General features: G+C 39.4%; 1 protein-coding gene across 1 annotated transcript in view; it reads left to right on the forward strand.

Moving 5' to 3' along the window:
* LOC140946442 (integrator complex subunit 11-like) overlaps positions 1 to 18,808 on the forward strand; it is a 50,989-nt gene that overhangs the window by 4,646 nt on the left and 27,535 nt on the right. Inside the window, exons 3-7 of the mRNA XM_073395569.1 lie at positions 940 to 1,025; positions 10,334 to 10,407; positions 11,082 to 11,193; positions 17,488 to 17,547; positions 18,287 to 18,343. Of these exons, the coding sequence (XP_073251670.1) occupies positions 940 to 1,025; positions 10,334 to 10,407; positions 11,082 to 11,193; positions 17,488 to 17,547; positions 18,287 to 18,343 (389 nt within the window). The remainder of the gene's footprint in view (positions 1 to 939; positions 1,026 to 10,333; positions 10,408 to 11,081; positions 11,194 to 17,487; positions 17,548 to 18,286; positions 18,344 to 18,808) is intronic.

The raw sequence follows: 18,808 nt of genomic DNA on the forward strand, positions 1-18,808 counted from the left end.
ACCGACTTTTGCCTAGGAATGTAGAATAGGGTTAATTCAAATGCTTTGAACATAAGTTCAGGTTAATAATTTGCAGCAAAAGTGATGTACACATGTATCTCATAGGGTAACAAATTAAAACTGTTTTTTGTAATTGAATTTATTGGTAATTGAAGTTACAATCAAATAATTGGATTTTATGGAGTTCATTTGTCAAGCAAGATAGAACCAAAACATGTAGTATTATTTATAAAACAACAAATTTAGAGGTTTGAAAGTCAGGGCTGTCAACCCCCCACATCATTAAATATTGAGAATTGATAGGAGAGGAATAATAGATGATGTCATACCACACGACAAATGACGTCATTTATGCCAAAAAAGCTCATTGATTCGGATCGAAGTATATAACACACAAACAGTTCATATTTAGCCACATTATTGCTTAAATTACAGTGGCATACCAGAATTTATGAGGAAACATTCCATGTTAACAGTAGCTGAAACAATGCAAAATATTTGAAATTTTATGGTCGGGAAATCGAGTCTACAAGAAATAGCAACTTTGGCGTTTATCCGGGAGATATCAGACTCTAATCTGGAGACTGAGAGATACGGTCCAAAATCTGGAGTCTTTCGGGTTGTCCGGGAGAGTGGACAGCACTGGAAAGTACATGTGCCAATGAGTCCAATTGACAGTCACTGTAACAAGAAGTGATGCTGAAAGTGTCTTAGGCAAAGGTTGTAGCTCTCAGAATTGACAATAACATTTTCCAATTCCAGTGCATTCAGTCACTTTCAATTGAAACTCCAAGCTTAGGATTATCTATGACAGTGACCTGGTGGGAACACTTTATCAGTTTCTTACATATTTATGTTATCATGTAGTTATCTTATTTTGCTTATAGCATCTGTCTTGATTAATAACAATCTGATTTAACATTGTGGCTTATTTTTTAGATGTTGGACGTAGCTGCATTCTTGTCACCATCGGTGGGAAAAACGTCATGCTTGATTGTGGAATGCACATGGGATATAATGATGAGGTACTGTTTTTACTTATTGTTTGCTTCAACAAAAGTGTTTTGCTAGCTGCAATCCACTACGTTCAATTACTGTTCTCAAGATGCATTACAACGCCTTTGTAACCTAAAGGAGAATTAAAGTACAAATATCACTACGAGAACGCATAAATAAAATAATATAACCAATGTCAGATCAATGTTCCTTGATAGGTACCCGGTAGCAATTGTGTCCTGCAGCGGCAAATGTTCTATCCATTGAGTCCTCTCAAATCCTCTCTTGTAATCCACTCTCCACTCTTTTCCACAACGAATCTACTCTTGCAAGTTACAACTCATGTCTTTGAGTTAATCACAATTTCGCCTTACTGAAAAGTACAATTTATGGATACTAAATATTAAGGGCTTCAATGAGCACACCACACGTGTGCATATGGAATGTCACAAACTTTCGCACGTATCAACAAAACACTCTCCCCACAAAACGCCTTGGGGAAGCTTATGTCATTGCCGTTATACTTGCTCTCTCGTCTGCGCTCAGACAACTGATATTCCTTCTTACTGCTCAGCGGAGATTCCCTCGGTGTCGTCCACTGGAACTAACACGATTAATCTGAGCACAGCTCTCTGCACGGTGACATAGCCCCTGGCTTCGTACTTGTCGACGGGTTCACCTGGTCTGGGGTTTTTGTATTTTACGTCCACTATCCTTACTCTGGCATCATCTCCAGGGTAAACCTTGGACACTTTACCGAGCTTCCAGTTACCTCGCACCAGATTTGAATCCTGGATCAGCACTACATCACCTACCCTCACACTGCGCTTCTTGCTTCTGATGCACAATCAGACTTGGGAAGAAATCTCTAATCCACTTTCTCCAGAAAGCATCTACAATCTGCTGAACAAACTCAAAGTGGTGATTTGGGTTTCTTGTCTCTCTAAAGGGACCACTAGGGACCCCAGAGGTGGATGGGCCTAAAAGGAGATTTTTAGGGCACAGGTAAGTCCCATCTTCGGGTGACGTCGGACGCCTACCAATTGGCCTTTCGTTAACCAGGTTTGCTGCCTCTCATAGCAAACTGTTTGCAACTCAGAGAAGGTCATCACACTCTCACCGACCACTAACTTAATTGCCTTCTTCACAGACTTCACAAGAGCCTCTGAGGTCCCGTTCTGCAAGGTGCGTCGGCCAGAAGAAATTTCCATTCCATTCCCTTTCTCGCACTGAACGCGGCCAGCTCATCCCAATCCCAAGATGCCCCAACTTTCTTGAGCTCCTCGTTTGCTGTTGTTAACTGAGTACTATTATCTGAAATCATTTTGGCTGGGTAACCTCTCAGTGACACAAATCGCCTTAAGACCATCAAGAATTTCTCAGTGCTGTAGTGTACCAAATCTACATGGACTGCTTGCATGCTAAGGCAGTTGAAGATGACGCCATATGCTTTGCCTGTGGTTCGCTTCTGGACTTCACCTGTAATCCTGAAGGGGCCAAATAAATCAACTGCTGTACAATTCCGTGCAGGTGCTGGCTTAAGCCTTTCCTGGGGGAACCATCCCATCAGTTGCATGGTAGTCTTCTTGTCCAGCTTCTTGCAAGTTACACAGTTGTATGTAATTGACTTCACTATTCTAGGCAGCCCAATGACCCAGAACCTTGTTCTCACTTTGCTTGTCATAGCAGATACTTCCTGATGGCCTTCTTTGTGTATATGCTTCATGTACAAGCGAGGTAACTCATGCCTAAACAGTAGAAGTGGAACTTCATGCTGATTGTAGCTCATCTCCAGCCATTTCTCTGCACGTCCTCCTACGACAATTATCCCATGACTTGTAGCACGATACACATGTACATTAGTGGTTCCTCCAATATATTTTCCTATATATTTGCAAGCTAATGACGGATTTTGTTTAAACTTTCTACCTTACTTCAACAAGGATTGTAGTTAAGTGATATGTTAAAAAAATATCATTTGGAAGAACCTAGGAATAAAAAAATCTTGAAGATGAAAGAAAATAGTTACAAAATCAGCGTGTAACGCGTAACAGCTAATTTGCATCAAATAGTTAAAAAAGAAAAATTTCACCCTTAACACTGTCTCATTAAGAAAATTCAACAGAGCAGAAATATTAAATAGGAAAAAGGACACCATACGCAAAATCACAGTTCTCTGCATTTATTTTTCAAACAACAAGAAATATAATTCTAGGGACGGTTGCCATTAAGTGCCTGTGTAACGCTCAAGGTCCAACAGCGCTCCATGCCTTACAAATATAAGGCTAGCGACTTCCAAACGCACCTACAAAAGAAGATAATTCGTCTGACTAAAGTTCATAACATTGTTTACAACCGAGTAAGACAGGTTTTTAAAGATTACTCACTGCGATGAAGAAATAAAGAATTTTCGTGTTCGGAAACTAAACTGTTGTGTACTTTTGATGTGTGAAATTAAATATTACTTACCCAAAAGAAAACCTGTATCTCAGCCTCTAGTAAACAACGGTCGCTGATGCATGGCTGCAATACAGTTCAGTTACTGGTCTTCAAATCCTGCTAAGGTTTTTAGTCTTCAGTAGGCTTAAAACGAAGAAATTTTACAAATGGTGAATCGGAAACATATTTCCAGTTGAGCGCCATGCTTGTCTAAGCGTAACGATCGAATTACCACCACACTTGCAGCAGAAAACTTCCCAAATGAAACTTGAATTCAAGCCATTTTCCAGCCAAAATCCACAAGAAACATCGAAGGAGTCCTGTGTAACCTCTCCTTAGTATCTGGGGGGTGTTTTATAACAAATCAGGGGCAAAAAGCAGGAAAACATGAGGTAAAAATAGAGTGGACGTCACGATTGCGTTACACAATACCAAGAAGAAAAGCCTTTCAAATGCTGAAAAGATGAAAATGTGGAGGGAAGAAAAGATCAAGAAAAAGAAAGAGGTAGACAAAAAGCACTACGAGCTTAATAAATTTGTTGTACTTTAGTGATAATAGTCATGCTAAGCAAGCCAAATAGTCAGATGCCATGCCCAAAAAGGATTCTGGGTAATTTCTAAAATCAGCTGTAGACAAGAATTATACCATGAAAATTTTCCAAATATGTTTGTTTGATGTTAATTACTTAATATCTGGCAAGTACTGTTGGTTTGGGAATATTTTACTCATTTTCATAAAAGTGCCCTATGTTACACTGATGTACATGTGTATCGTGCTACAAGTCCATCCTCTCGAACTCTTGGACACAGGCGTCTGAATCATCCATGTTTCTTGTCACTTAATGTAGTTTCTTGGGCTTGGAGAGTCCAGAATTGCTCCGCTTTAGTAACATCCGCCATCTCAAGGACTCTGGCAGCATTTCTGAAGCTGGGCTTATAATCAGTTCGGAACATGGCAAGCACTCTAGCCATTACTCTAACCAGCCTCGTATAATCTGAATATCCACTTATGTCAATCCTGACTGCTAGGGAGTCTTTGGGCTTGGTGTTAGCTATCATTATGACCCTAGGTTCCTGTGGAAGCTCTTGTATGGCACAGATCCTACTAATAGGCCACTCGGACTCTGGCAACTTTCAAGAAATCTGGACCCTTCTGCCACGCGCTGTTTAAGTCCATTTCGTTTGGCTCCTTGCCTCGAGTGAGCCAGTCGGCTATGTTCTGCTAGACTGCAAAACAGGCGGTTTTTTTCTCAAAATTAGTAAAGAAATCAGTAAAGCGTGGTGTAAGAGTCTTATGTGCGCGAAGCGTGCGAGCCTCACACATATGCAAAAATATGGACTGTTTTGCAGTCTAATGTTCTGCTCGCTAACTACCCAGCACCAATCAGTACCACTTTGAATCTCTTCAATGCGTGTTGCAGCAAATGTGTTGTACCAATATCATTCCTTTTGGACCATGGCATGTACTATCTGTGAGTCAACAATGTGCAAGCACCTGGTAAATCGATATCTCAATTATCTCTCCAGAAGCTTTTTAAGACGCTTGCCCAGCACGGCTTTGCACAGCTCAATCCGGTCAATGGACATTACCTTAACAGGCGTGAGTCGGTTCTTAGACATGGCTAATCTGCTTTCAAACCCTCCACCGTTCAGTGCCCAACAGACGGACGCACACACACCATAAGCACTATTTGATCCGTCACTGAAGATCACCAGCGTTGGGTCACCAACCACATTTGTGGGCTTAAGGCATCTATAGAACTTGATGTTGTTGATGATAAATAAATCTGAAAAGAATGTATTCCAGTTTACTCTGAATTCATCTGACACTGCATCTTCCCAATCAAGCCGCTCCTCTTCACTCATCCACAGTTTTCTCATCATGATTTTTTGCTCTAAAGGTAAATGGACCTGCCAATCCAAGTGGATCATAGATCTGGGAGAGAATCATTTGCTTTGTCAACTTTGCAGGAAACCTCTCTGTTATTTGATGGGATTCGATATCCCGCTCAGTATGCAGCTTTCTCTTTCGTCCGGAGAAAATCAACATCACCTCGAAGCAAAACAGGTCCTCGACAGGTCTCCAACAAACTCCCGAGACTTTCTCTGCGGGTGCATACGTTTCACTGGGTATCTCCTTCTCATTTCGGTTGTCAGAGCTGCCCGAGATGGTCCAGCCTTTAAACTTGAATCCCCCTATGTCGCCCAGCTTCTCTATGTTCTGTGTTACACTTTCGGCTCTCTCCCTATCACCAACACTCTCAATGATGTCGTCCATGAAGGTGTTGTCTCTAATGATTTTGGCCTCTTAAAGGTACTTCTCTTGCGCCATTTCGCCCGTTTTTCTCAATGCTACTGTTGCGATGGTTCCCCACAGTCTTTCATCAAATGAGACTCTCTGTACGATGCAAGTGTCTGGCTCTTTCCTGGTGTCCATGTCTCTCCATAGAAACCGATGCATGTGCTGTTTTAGCTGGGTGGTTCCCACGGAATGGTACATTTTCTTTATATTGCCAATTAACGCCAGAAGGCTGTTCAAAAGGCTGTTCAGAAGGTCCGGTCCCTTGGCCCAATACATGTATTCATTTAACGCGTGACCCATGTGTTTGGCACTGGTGTTAAAGACTATTCGTACAGATATGGACTTTGAATTCGGACGTATAACTTCATGATGCGAAACATAATGAATGGGCCCATCATAGGCTTCTAATTCACTCTTCGTTAGCTTTCGGGCAAGTCCCTGTCTATCATATCTTGTATCTGCTCTTGATATACACTTGCGTGGTCAGTATTCTTGGCAAGTCTCTTTTCCGTAGACAATAGCATTCTGAATGCGGCCTTTTTATTGTCTGGAAGATCAGCCGGGTCTCTTATCCATGGATATGGAGTCATCCATCTATGCTCAAGGTTATTGAAGTGCAGATTTCTCTCAATCAACGGTAGCTCTTTCTCTTCCTTTAAACTGTAATTCTTCGCACCGGGCGGACATTTTCCACATTTGCAACCCCCACAGCAAGGCGTACACACCCCCAGGTTCTCGATATTGTAGAAGTCTTCAATCTTTACTTCGGCTACGTGGTGCACGAGGGCATTCTGCATTGCGTTTTTTTGCATCCTTTAACTCCACGTGAGTGCCGCTGAGGCATCTTCCAAATCTGTTTCTCAGCAACAGCAAATGACCCGATTTTTGTTCTTTTATGGGGTGGTATCCGGTGTATCCATATCTTATCAGCACGTCCACACTACCGGTTGGTCTTCTTATCTCTTCTAGTGTAACATCCTTAAAAAGATGAACTACATTATTGATGCTCACCCTTTGAATGTCCGCTGTTATTACATCAATACCATAAACTTTGAACGGTACAACTTGCCCCTGAGAGTCGATCAGCGGGAGAAGGTACCTGTTAGACATAATTGTTTGACTTGTGCGTCCAACTTTGACGATAGATATTTCTACTCTCGTGCCGTGTAACATTTCCACTTTAGCCTTGCTGTTGGTGATGAAACTTAATGATGCTGCATTGTCCCACATAACGTTAGCCCAGCCCTTTCCTGTTCTAACTCTTTGAAGTAGAAGAAGACATGTGTCGCTCAAAGGATCACCGCGAGAACTTGCTGTTACAGAAACGCTGGCTTTCCGATTTTCCTCGTGTAATGTTCTGTGATGTGTCCTTGTGCAACCATTTTCACCACAAGCTTTCCTGCTTCTGCAGTCACGTAGACGATGCCCAATCTTCAAACAGGACCAGCATGCACCCCTTTCTCTAAGCATGTCCATTCACTCACCACAAGTCTTGGATCGGTATAATTGGCCTTCATCGGTTCCGTGGCTGGCACTATTGTGAAACAGGCACGCACTGCTACTTTTGCTTTCAAAAGGCTGCTGCTTGTTTTCCTTAAGATCTTAAGCCAGTGTATCAGCACAATGAACAGACTGTCGGCCCGCTTGACTTCTGAGACTTCCGGACGCTCGCAGATCTGATAAATCATATTCGATTGCCCTTTTCTGGTTGGGCAGAAACTTGAGGAGGCCTGGAAATTTGTTTTTTTTATCGACACTACTCGAGTCTGAACTGACGAGCCTCACCCACTCTCTTCTAATAACAGCTGGTAGCCTTTTTTCAATTATGCTTATGGAGCTTGTGGTTGTTATCTCTTTCTCTAGTCCGAGCCTCAATAAGTCTCGATAACCACTTTCAATAATTTCAACAAACTCGACGAATCTCTCATCTTCTCCCTCTTTGATGGCTTTAACTCGCTGTATGCTATTAATAAGTACATCTGTTACCTTGGCTGGATCACCATACTTCTCGTCCAAGCGTGGCCACATTTCATCAATGTCATCGTCGTCCCTCTCCACGACCACCAGTGGCCCCGTCGCAGAGGCAGAACGCAAAGTGTAAGGCGCGGTGCTGCTGTTTAAACTTGGCATAACTTGAACTTCGACGTCTTTTCTAAATCTCAGGTACTCCCTCAGCTCTCCGCTAAACCGGGGCATCTTTATTTTTTCAAGGCAGAGGTTAGTAGTTTTCGCTTCAAGATTCTTCACGCCCACTTCTACCTTTGTCTGATTGGCAATGACTGATTCAATCCTGTCCACAACTTGATTGTATCATTTCTGCACAACCAAAATCCATCCCACCTCAGTCAATGCTGCTTCTCTGCTCAAAAATTCCAAATATTTGTCATTTGCAACTTTGCAACCAGCTAACAAAGCTTCTAACGCTTGCTGAACTTTCCTGAGATCAGGAACTACATCCTTGTCGGCTTCGCACGCTTCCATCAATTTAAAGGCGTCCTCTAACGGCGATCTAAAAACTGCTTCCTCTGTCTCTCGCTTTATGAAAGCTTGATCGATTAGCTTTTGAGTTTTTTTGTGGTCTTTTTTAGCCGCCTCTTGTTGATTGAGTACCTGTTTCTCAACCATCACCTTAGCTGCCTTTGAGCCGATGTATTCAACCTGTTTCTCCATAGCTTCACTAAATGAACTCTGTAACTCTGCTATCCATGCTTTGCTTTCTTCTACTTTGCTATCCTTTAAAAATGTTGTGTACATATTATGCTTGGCTTCCACATTTCTCCATGCCTCATTCAGTTCCTCGAAGTTCACTTTCACTATTTCTGATCGATCCTTTGTCCTCCTCGATTGACTTCATTAACTCAGTGAGTTTTCTTGTAAATTGTCTTTTTGCCGCGCGTCTCTGGTTTTTGGCGTCTTAATCAGCCATCACTGATGTCACGCTTCAGGTTTCGAATGTTTCACTAGCTGCAATCCACTACGTTTATTACCTTTCTCGAAGATGCATTACAATGCCTTCGAAACCTAAAGTAGAATTAAAGTATAAATATCACTACGAGAATGCATAAATCAAATAATATAATGAACGTCAGATCAATGTTCCTCGATAGGTACCCGGTAGCAATTGTGTATTGCAGCCGCGAATGTTCGATCCACTGAGTCCTCTCAAATCCACTCTTGTAATCCACTCTCCACTCTTTTCCATGACAAATCTACTCTTGTAAGTTACAACTCATGTCTTTGAATTAATCACAATTTCGCCTTACTGAAAAGTACAATTTATGAATGCTAAATGTTAAGGGCTTCAACGAGCACGTGCATATGGAATGTCACGAACTTTCACACGTATCAGCGAAACAAAAAGTAATGACTGCTTAAGCTAGTTGTTTGCTGAGTTCAACTAACTAATTAACCTGAAATTAATGTCTGTTCCGTTCCTTTTTTTTTTTGGTTAGAGGTGAAGCAAGAAGTTTGTGGTGATTTAAACAATTCCATACTCGCAACCAAAAGATAATATTATTCTATTTCTCTGCTGTAGTTGTTGTAAAATATCCTCATACCTGCCTAGATTTCCCAGTTCCCTGGCAAGTTGTGAAGTTCTCACTGCAAACAGACATGATTAATATTGTGTTAGAAAGAAACAAACAAAAATTTTCAACTTCCAGAAAACATCACTGTAATTCCACCATGGTGAACCTTTCAATCTCTCTAAGTAAATTACAAATTCTTAATAATAAATTGGGTGAAATCCCCTGGAAAATTCTTCATGATTAATCAAATTGACAAAATTTGGAAAATGCGATGGTATATTTGCTCAGAAAGAAGGTTGATTGATGGTTTATTATAATTTAAAGGAAGGAGATTTCTAACACCGTAAAGCTCTAAAAACATTCTGAGCTCCTGGTGAGAATCAAACTTATGACCCTCTGAGTTCTAGTGTTGATGCTCTAACCATTGAGCTGTTGGAGGTTCTATGGTGAGCAGGGTTGACATTGAATTATATATAAACTACACCAGGCGTAAAGGACTGTATGGGGGACTTGCTCGAAATCAGCTGTCCATAATTTGGAAGAAGGAGATTTCTAACACCAGAAAGCTCAGAAAAAGTTCTGAGCTCCAGGTGAGAATCAAACTCACAACCCTCCAAGTTCTGGTTCGGATGCTCTAACCACTGGGCTACTGCTGGCTCTATGGTGAACAGAGCTTGGGAATGAGGCTGCTTGGGCAAAAAAATTGTGGCGTTCACGGCTATTTGAAGACAAAATAGCTAAACATAATAAATGCAAGAATATGCAAAACATATGGCTTGATAGATTGAAAGAAGTTATCTACTTTTTGAGGAGTATCTGCAAAAAAAATCATCCTATTTGACGAGAAATAGGCTTTAGTTTTGAAAAAAGCCTACAAGGAGGTTTTTTTACAAGCTTAGAAATATTTTGAATGAATAATAAAACAATTTGTTGAATTTGGCTTTTGTATAATGTGAAGAATAAAAAATTATGCTGATTTCACAGACAGTTATCCCCCTCAGCCTTTGGCCTCAGTGGATAACATTCTCCTGGATCTGTCTACTTTAAGTTGTTTATCTGTTGGTTGCAGAGGCGATTTCCTGATTTTTCTTACATTACAAGGGCAGGTCGCTTGACCCAGCATCTGGATTGTGTGATCATAAGGTATATTTTCCTCTCTTTGATATCATGTATTTAAATGCAATTTAAAGGAGTTACCAACTAAGAGCACCTTAAGTGCCTGAGGTCAGCGGTCTTTGGCATGCACATGTTCAGTAGCTGGCTACATCGATCATGTGATTCATTGGCGCGTTCAGCTTCCCTTCGTGCTAGGTTCTGTCAGCCATTTTCTTCCCCTCCCGCCCTCCCCCTAGGCTTTGTTGGTTTTTCTCCACTGATGTTTTTCACTGTGACGGGTGCCTGTTCCTTTCCTTTGGTGTGGGGGCTCGTGGTTGGGTTGGGCTGTTGTGCAGGGGGGGGCACAACAGCCCAACCCAACCACGAAAAAGCATGATTGGGGGCATTATTTCAATCTAGCGGCTGGCTGCCAATAGTGGAAGCCCCTGGATACTCCAGGCACCCAACCTCCATCTTAGCGATGCAGTTGTTACACCTTTACTCTAAAACTCACAAAACTGAAACACCTTCAAAACATTTTACAGTGTAATATCATACAATAATATTTTGTTAAATATTGAGGTACTACTAGTCTGCCTATAAATTATATACTTGCAATGTGTCAGTATGTATTAAAAAGAATATTTGGGATTCATTTTCAGTATTGTTAAATTTCAGATTCATTTGTAACTTTTTTCTCTTATTCTTACTTTACTTTCCAGTCATTTTCATTTGGATCACTGTGGTGCCTTGCCATACTTCTCAGAGATGGTTGGATATGATGGACCTATATACATGACTCACCCAACAAAAGCTATCTGTCCCATCCTACTGGTAAGTCTTCCAATAGGAACCTTACAAACCTATGATGATGATGGCAATGCAGTGATTCTGTTACAAATACAATGTAGTTATGGCAAGTCCTGGGACTCATGAGTCCCAGTTAAAAAAAGAAAGAGTCCTAAATTGAAAATGCTTAGGCCTTTTAATATGTGCATGTAACCAGACAGTTACAGTAATGTGGAGACAGATGCCAAAACTCTTTAATACAGTTTACTGAAATTAGAATATAGTCTTTATATATATTTAAAGCACAGAAAAGACTAAAATAAAAATGCATCTTTAAAAAACAGCTACAGAAATGGCACAAACAGGATACTCTACCAGAAGATCTTCAAATCGATCCATCATTCTCTGCATCCTACGGGATGCATGCCATGAATTATTTTGCATCTTTGGGGATTTTTATGTGTCAGGGACACAGGACGCACAGGTAACAAAATCATGGCAATGGGAACATCTAAAACACAATAGCTTTAGTGAGAAAAACAGCAAATCATGCTTTTTGTACATTTCTTGCCCTCCCTGAACAAATAAGACATGAAATGACCAATGGGTTCAATGGCAAGGCAATAAATTTTACTATCTCTCTCAAGCCCTAGGATTTCAAATCCCATTGAAAACAGTTTTTTGGTTCTGTGGCCAGAGATCATAGGAAACCAACTGTAACTATGTTTTGGTTCCGTGAAAATTCATGGAAACCCACCTCCTAAATGTTTTCAATTTTTCATGGTCATATACTTTTTTCTTGGTACTGGAAGCTATAAACCAGTAACGTGCAGTGTACTTGGGAATGATTCAAGATGGCGGACAATAGGGAACTGAAGGATGCTAAATACTGTTTTAGTTTCATATTTAAGCCAAGTCATAACTAAAGAATTGCTCTACTAGTTAAGAATCTGAGAGCAGAAATAGTGAATTTCAGTAAACTGGCCCCTAAGGCTGAAAATGTCACTGGGAAACTTTTTTTTGGTTCTGACACGGTACCTGAAATGATCCTTACCGTGAAATCCAAGGGTTGCCTCTCTGAACTCAGGTCAGGGTCAGGTGTCATGGCCGCAACACGTGGATTTCTTGGTCTCTCGGTTATCTCGCTGTTTCTTTTCCTTCATGTTGTTTTTTGCAACTATTACGAAAGAAACTGCTCTACATTAGTAAAGGGATAAAACTCCTATCTTCGACCATCAAGCCTCAAAGACTTGTTGTTGCCGCCATTTTATATTTCTTCCCGAGCGAAACCCTGGCGACGTATCGTGTCCACGATTCGCCTTTCTCAGTTCGTTTGGACTAAACATGGCTACTCTTGTTTGTCAGCTCTGGATCTTCATTCTGACATTGACATAACGATTTTCATGGATGTGTCATCTAACCCTGGCCCCGGATTAAATCAGGGCAGTTTGTCTGTCAATGGACTAAGTGTTTTGTAACAAAACTCAAGGAGCCTGAAAGCTTTTGTGTCTCTCGGTGATGACTCAGCCGCTCAAAAGGTTTGCAAGACTACCCTGCTACAGCAGCTGGTTTACAGAGGGAATTATGATGTTGTTTGTGTTTGTGGGACCGGGCTCAATAACTCTGTTATGGATTGTGAGCTACTTTATGGCTACTCTATCTATCGAAGGGATAGAGAAGGACGCGTCAGCGGCGGTGTATTGGTCGCTATTAAAACTGACCTACAGGCCTTTCGCCATTTGAATCTTGAGAAAGAGAACACCAAACTGGTCATGGTTGAAATTAAAATGCTGAACTGTACTTTTTATTGCCCGCCTGGTTCTTCACCCGAGATTCTTCATGATTTGAACTCTTCTCTTCAAAGCAATACTGAGTCAAGTCGCATTGTTTTGGTAGGAGATGTTAATTTACCCTCTATCGACTGGTCCACCGATTTACCGGTCTCTTTGGGTACTGGGAGTTCTTCGATGGATAATATATTTTGTGGGCTGGTTGGTGATAATTTCCTCCAGCGGTTCATAACTGGTCCAACGAACATATCTGGAAGCAAGTTAGATCTTCTGTTGTGTAATTGTCCAGAAATTATCACAGACATTCTCACTTCAACACCGGAGCTGTGTGGGTTCCCAACGGATCAGCACATTTTAGAATTTACTGTCCTTTTAAAATTTAAGCGGCCTAAGCCTGTTCGCCACTACACGTACGATTTCAAACGTGCAAATTTTCAAAATCTTTGCAGTCTCCTGTCATACACCGCTTTGGAAATTGCACTTTCTGGAGACCTTGATGAGAGCTGGTCTTTATGGAAGGATTTGTTTTTGTCAGCTGTAGACCACTGTATACCTACTAAGACTGTAAAAGACACTAACTCGCCTCCCTGGATAGACAGTGAAGTTCGCCATCACATTTGTAAGAAATATGGGGCTCTGAGGAAATATCGCCTGAATAAGTCCGACGATAACAAACTGAAACTGTGTTCCTTGAGTCAACATGTTAAGTACCTGGTTAGAAGAAAACATCGCCTATATTTGGAGAAAATTGAAGGCACATTTTCTGAGAATCCAAAGTTATTTTGGAGTTATCATAGAGCTGTCCTGCACCACCAAGCCAAACCAAATTCGGTGATAACCTATAACGGCATAGAAGCTACGACACCAGCTGAAAAAGCAGATCTTTTTAAATAATTCTTATTTTTCATCCGTCTTTACTCCTCCAAGTCTCCTTGTAAACAACGATATTTCTGCTCTTTCGCACCAGCATAGATCAGTTATGCAAATACCTGATAAATTATATTACTCTCTATTAACGAAGTTGCGAATTATTTAGTCACTTTGGATACCTCTAAAGCGTGTGGCCCTGATAACATTCCTCCACGCCTTCTAAAAGAATGCAGCAATCAAATTGCACCTAGTCTTTGTGCACTTTTCAGTCTCTCCTTACGAACTGCTCGCATACCTTCTGAATGCAAAAAAGCTAATGTCACACCAGTACATGGAAAGGACTCTATGGAACCGGCTGAAAATTATAGGCCTATTTCCTTGTTATGTATTCTAAGCAAAGTACTGGAACACTGTGTCTGTATTAAACTTTATGATCATGTTAAACAATTCGTCAGTCCTCTTCAGCATGGCTTGTTGCAAAATCGCTCCTGCGTCACACAGCTGTTATCTGTTCTTAATACCATTGGTCGTAACCTGGACAAAAATATTCAAACAGATGTCATTTACTTGGACTTTGCCAAAGCTGTCGATTCCGTCGATCACTCAGTTATGCGTCAAAAGCTCAAACGATATGGTGTGGAAGGCAGCACGCTTGCCTGGTTTACAGATTACTTATTGATATAGACATCTCTGATTATGTAACTTTTAACAGTTTTCCACGTACATGCCGTGGTCAGTCTGCTGGCTGTTATCTTACTTTTCCGGCCTGTAAGACCAGCACTTTGCAAGCTTCATATTTTATCCATATTGTGAAACTGTGGAACAACTTATGCAATGAAGCCTTCCCTAGAGGCTTTACCTCTCTTGGCTCTTTAAATCATTTTCGAAGAATTTGTATAAGGCTCTTTTAATGAATGTCTTTGATGTGGACATGGTCTGCTCATGGTCAATCTCTCATGAATGCCCTTGTCACTAACTGAATATGATACATATATGTATATGTATATGCTTTATTATATTTTATTTATTTATTTATTTAATACTTATAGATTTCTCTACAGTTATGCAACAATTTTTTACAATTAGATTTTTGTACAATTAGACTTTCCTCTTACTACAACTAGATTTCACTTTTTTGTATATATTTTAAATCCTTATACCATGTTATACTTTCCTAGGGTAGACACCCTGCATGGGTCTTAGTGTCCCATTCGTGCCCATCCCTTTTGGGCTTTAATTCTTTTGTTTGTATATTTTCAATTTTTTTTTTTCTATTTTACTTTTTCGATTTGATCTTGCCCAATAAAGCTTGACATAAACTAAACTAAAAAAGATGCGGTCCTCACCCTTCAGTTCCTACCTAACTTTCCTACTTTCAAGTAACTGGGTGACTTGGAACACAGGAAAAAAAGTTCAAAATTACACAAAGTCTATTTTTCATTGAAGTTTCCATTGATTTTGCTGTTGTCAGATTGTAAGCTCCCTTCTAGAAAGACTGTCAGTCCGCAGAATTTTACTTTCATGTATTTTTCAGTGGCGTTTTCATTGATTTCACTGTTTTCAGATTGTAAGCTCCCTTCTAGAAAGACTGTCAGTCTACACAATTTTAGTTTTGTCTATTTTTAGTGACATTTTCATTGATTCCGCTGTTGTCAGATTGTAAGATCCCTTAATTCTAGAAAGACTGTTAGTCCACACAATTTTTCAGTGACAGCTTTCTAATATTATGTGAAAACATTAAACCACTTAAATCTTAACTGCCATTATTAACTGGGCATGTGGGTCCTTGTCCCCTTTACCTTTCGTGAGGTAATGAGTTTTAATGGTTATAGAAGACTTATCTAGTGACTTGTGCAGAGAGAAGAGATCTTTCCAGCTATACCCAAATGAGCATGGTTCAGTCTAACAGGCCCCAGAAAAATGCAAAAACAAAGAAAATACATGAAAAGTTTACCAACATCTGTATATAAATAAACATAATTGTTTATATCCAGTCATTTTTCTTTGCTCCATAATGACTTAAGTAGACAAACTGTGCTTGATTTTAGTTATTTTGGATGCTGTTTGTTGTTTGCAAAATAAAATGATTGTTTAAAAAAATGCAAAGTTTTCCAGAAAATTCCAGTGAACTCTTGTTCCAACGCCATACCCACCCTTACAAGTTGTAAATTTTGTACAGAAATGAGTTTTAACCAATCAGAGGTTTGAACAATGATTGTTTGAAATTAACAAATGGTTTGTCCAATCAGAACTGCAAATAATGTTTCCACTGCACTGCAACAATTTTTCTACACCTTTTAAGTCTTGTAACCTGAAGCAAGCACTATTGAAGTGCCAAGATCCTTGTAGCTCTTTACAACCTCCAATTTAATGGCACCCCTGTTAGTCATAGCTTTTTCGCTTTTGGACTAGGTACCATTGTAAACTTTGTTTGGTCATTGTTTTTCCAACCACACTTGTGAGGCTTTCCAAGAGCTGCAGGGTTGCCCCCAGGTGCTCTCACCAAGCGTTGATCGTTCATTTGTAGAGGCTTCTAAAGGAGCTGCCTGTTGTATTAATGTTTTATTTTATATCCTGTGCCAGAATATAAACAATCCTGCTCACTTTTGACTGGGGTGCACATGCATCACATAATGTTTGTTTACACAAGCCAAAGATTCTTTATCAGATAAAAAGAAAAATAACCACTTGTAAGATTACTGTTGTTTGAGTGAGTAATTAAGATAAGTAATGCTTGCAGGAATCCAAAATCGAGCTGATCAGTTTGAGGTTCTCTTAGTTTTTTGTTCTTTAAAACTTGTTGCCTAAGAATATAGAAATGCTAAGTAAAGATAAAAACAACAATACTGAAGCCACAAATGGCAAAGCTGCAAGAAAAAGACTATAAAGTGGTGACCAAAACAAGAAACAGTTATCATAAACCCCCTTCCCTCTTGATCTCTTTCACAAACCATTGTTTAAAGTGGGACCTAGGCATTTTTATAAGGCTGTGCTCTAGCACCCCCCTGGTGACCCCCTAGTGGCACCTAGCATTTCCTCATAGGCAACTATTTTTTTTGTTATTATTTATTTATTTATTTATTTTATTCAAGACATTTATTACTTTAATTACAAAGAACTACTTAAAAAGAAACTAATTACAAAATTCTAAACAACTGTGATAACAGAATGAAAGAAAAAGGGAAAAGTATTATATACTTTACAATATTATTTACATTTCGCAATTATATATTTATCACGTTACAACCAAAAAATAGCCAGGCAATTGCTGAATGTGGCTTATTTTACAAATAGTTAATTAATACTTAATTATGTAGATAAAAGAGAAATTAACACTTATTTACAGTACACTCTGAAATAAAATGAAAAAAAAACAATACAGAAAAAAAGTATCTAATAAAAGATTACAATTTTAATTACACACGAACTTAATTAAAGGGAAGAAATGTCTTTTGGCCATTTTCATAAAAGGTTTCTAATTTATTATTCTTAGTGGAAATATATTTTTCAACTTGGCATTTAATTCTTATCCTCTTAGGCAACTAGAAATGTGTAAACTTTGGCCTTTAAGTGTTAAAATTTTCAAGAAACCCTATGTATAAACACCATTAAAGAGTCCAGTTTTAAGAGATGAATCTGCTTTTAATTTTTTCCATTTTGGTCACCATTCAATTTACAGGAGGACTACCGAAAAATTACTGTGGAAAGGAAAGGAGAGACCAACTTCTTTACATCACAGGTACTTAGCTTGCACTTGTTCAGACCATAAGAAACAGTGAGTGGATGAGACTGATTAGCTGGTTTGAAGGGGGGATTCTACTGTTGGGAGAGGGCATTATCTAGTCTGCTGAGGATGAAGGTAGAAGCCAGTAGCACCCTCTGAGATCTGCAGACTTTTACAAGCAGCTGATTGTCTAATATATATTATTGATCATCCAAAGTATTTCTAAGCCCATAACATCCTTACCTCCAGAAACAATTTTTTCAAACATTTGCCAATTCTGTGGCAGTTTCAGAGTATGGCCAGATGTTTTTTCTAACAGATACTTAAAGAAAGCTGTTAACATCCTCCAAGAGCCTTTTTGTCCATTCTCACTTTCTTTTTGAATCCATTGTTTGGCTAATTTGTGTTTACTAATCTTCTGGCCACTTTCTCAAGTTTGTTTTTGCCAAAACATTTAAGCTACAGTGACTAAAATTTTACTTAACTGTTTAAATAGATTGCAGGAAGATTGCAGTAGCTGTTGCTTGTGAGCAGCCACTCACCGTTTGTTGAGATTTGCTTGCATAAATACTTTGGGGCAAGATTTTTTACACATATATTTTAATTTATAGCTCATAACAACAAATCACTTGGCTGATCCTTCGGGGAAACTAGTTGATTTTGTTGGCCTTGAATCTCAATGTTTCCATTGAGTACCCTCTCCTCTTAAAGTAATATTTTCTTACTAAATTTTTGCAAATTGTTTCTTCCCCAGATGATAAAAGATTGTATGAAAAAAGTGATAGCTGTCAATCTCCACCAAACAGTAAAGGTTAGCAGCAATAATTTATTGTTCTATTGATATTACGCCGTAGCTTCAAAGATATTTGAAGATGACTCCATGAATTAAGTCCCAGAAGTCAACTCTGTTAACCAATCCAAACCTGCATTCATAACTCATTTACCCCGCTAAAGGGCATTTCAGTTTCAAGACAATGTAGCCAAAAGCTTAAAAAAGGAGAGGAAATAAGGGAAATATATATAAAAAAAGTGAAATACCAAAACAAAATAATGCATCAGATAGGATTAGCTATAATTTTACAAATTATATCATTGATCAGAAATCAGTAACTTGACAAATAATTTTCCTTTTAAATATGTTAACTTGTTGACTTCTATTGAACAATTCAGTGGCAGATCTTTGGAAGGGGAGGCCCCCACCTTATTTTTAGGCCAAACTGAGGCCCATGATAGGGCCAACAAAAATCATTTTTAGTCTGACCACCCCCAACCCCAC

The sequence above is a fragment of the Porites lutea genome, chromosome 1 (genome assembly GCF_958299795.1).
Source record: "Porites lutea chromosome 1, jaPorLute2.1, whole genome shotgun sequence".
Lineage (NCBI taxonomy): Eukaryota > Metazoa > Cnidaria > Anthozoa > Scleractinia > Poritidae > Porites > Porites lutea.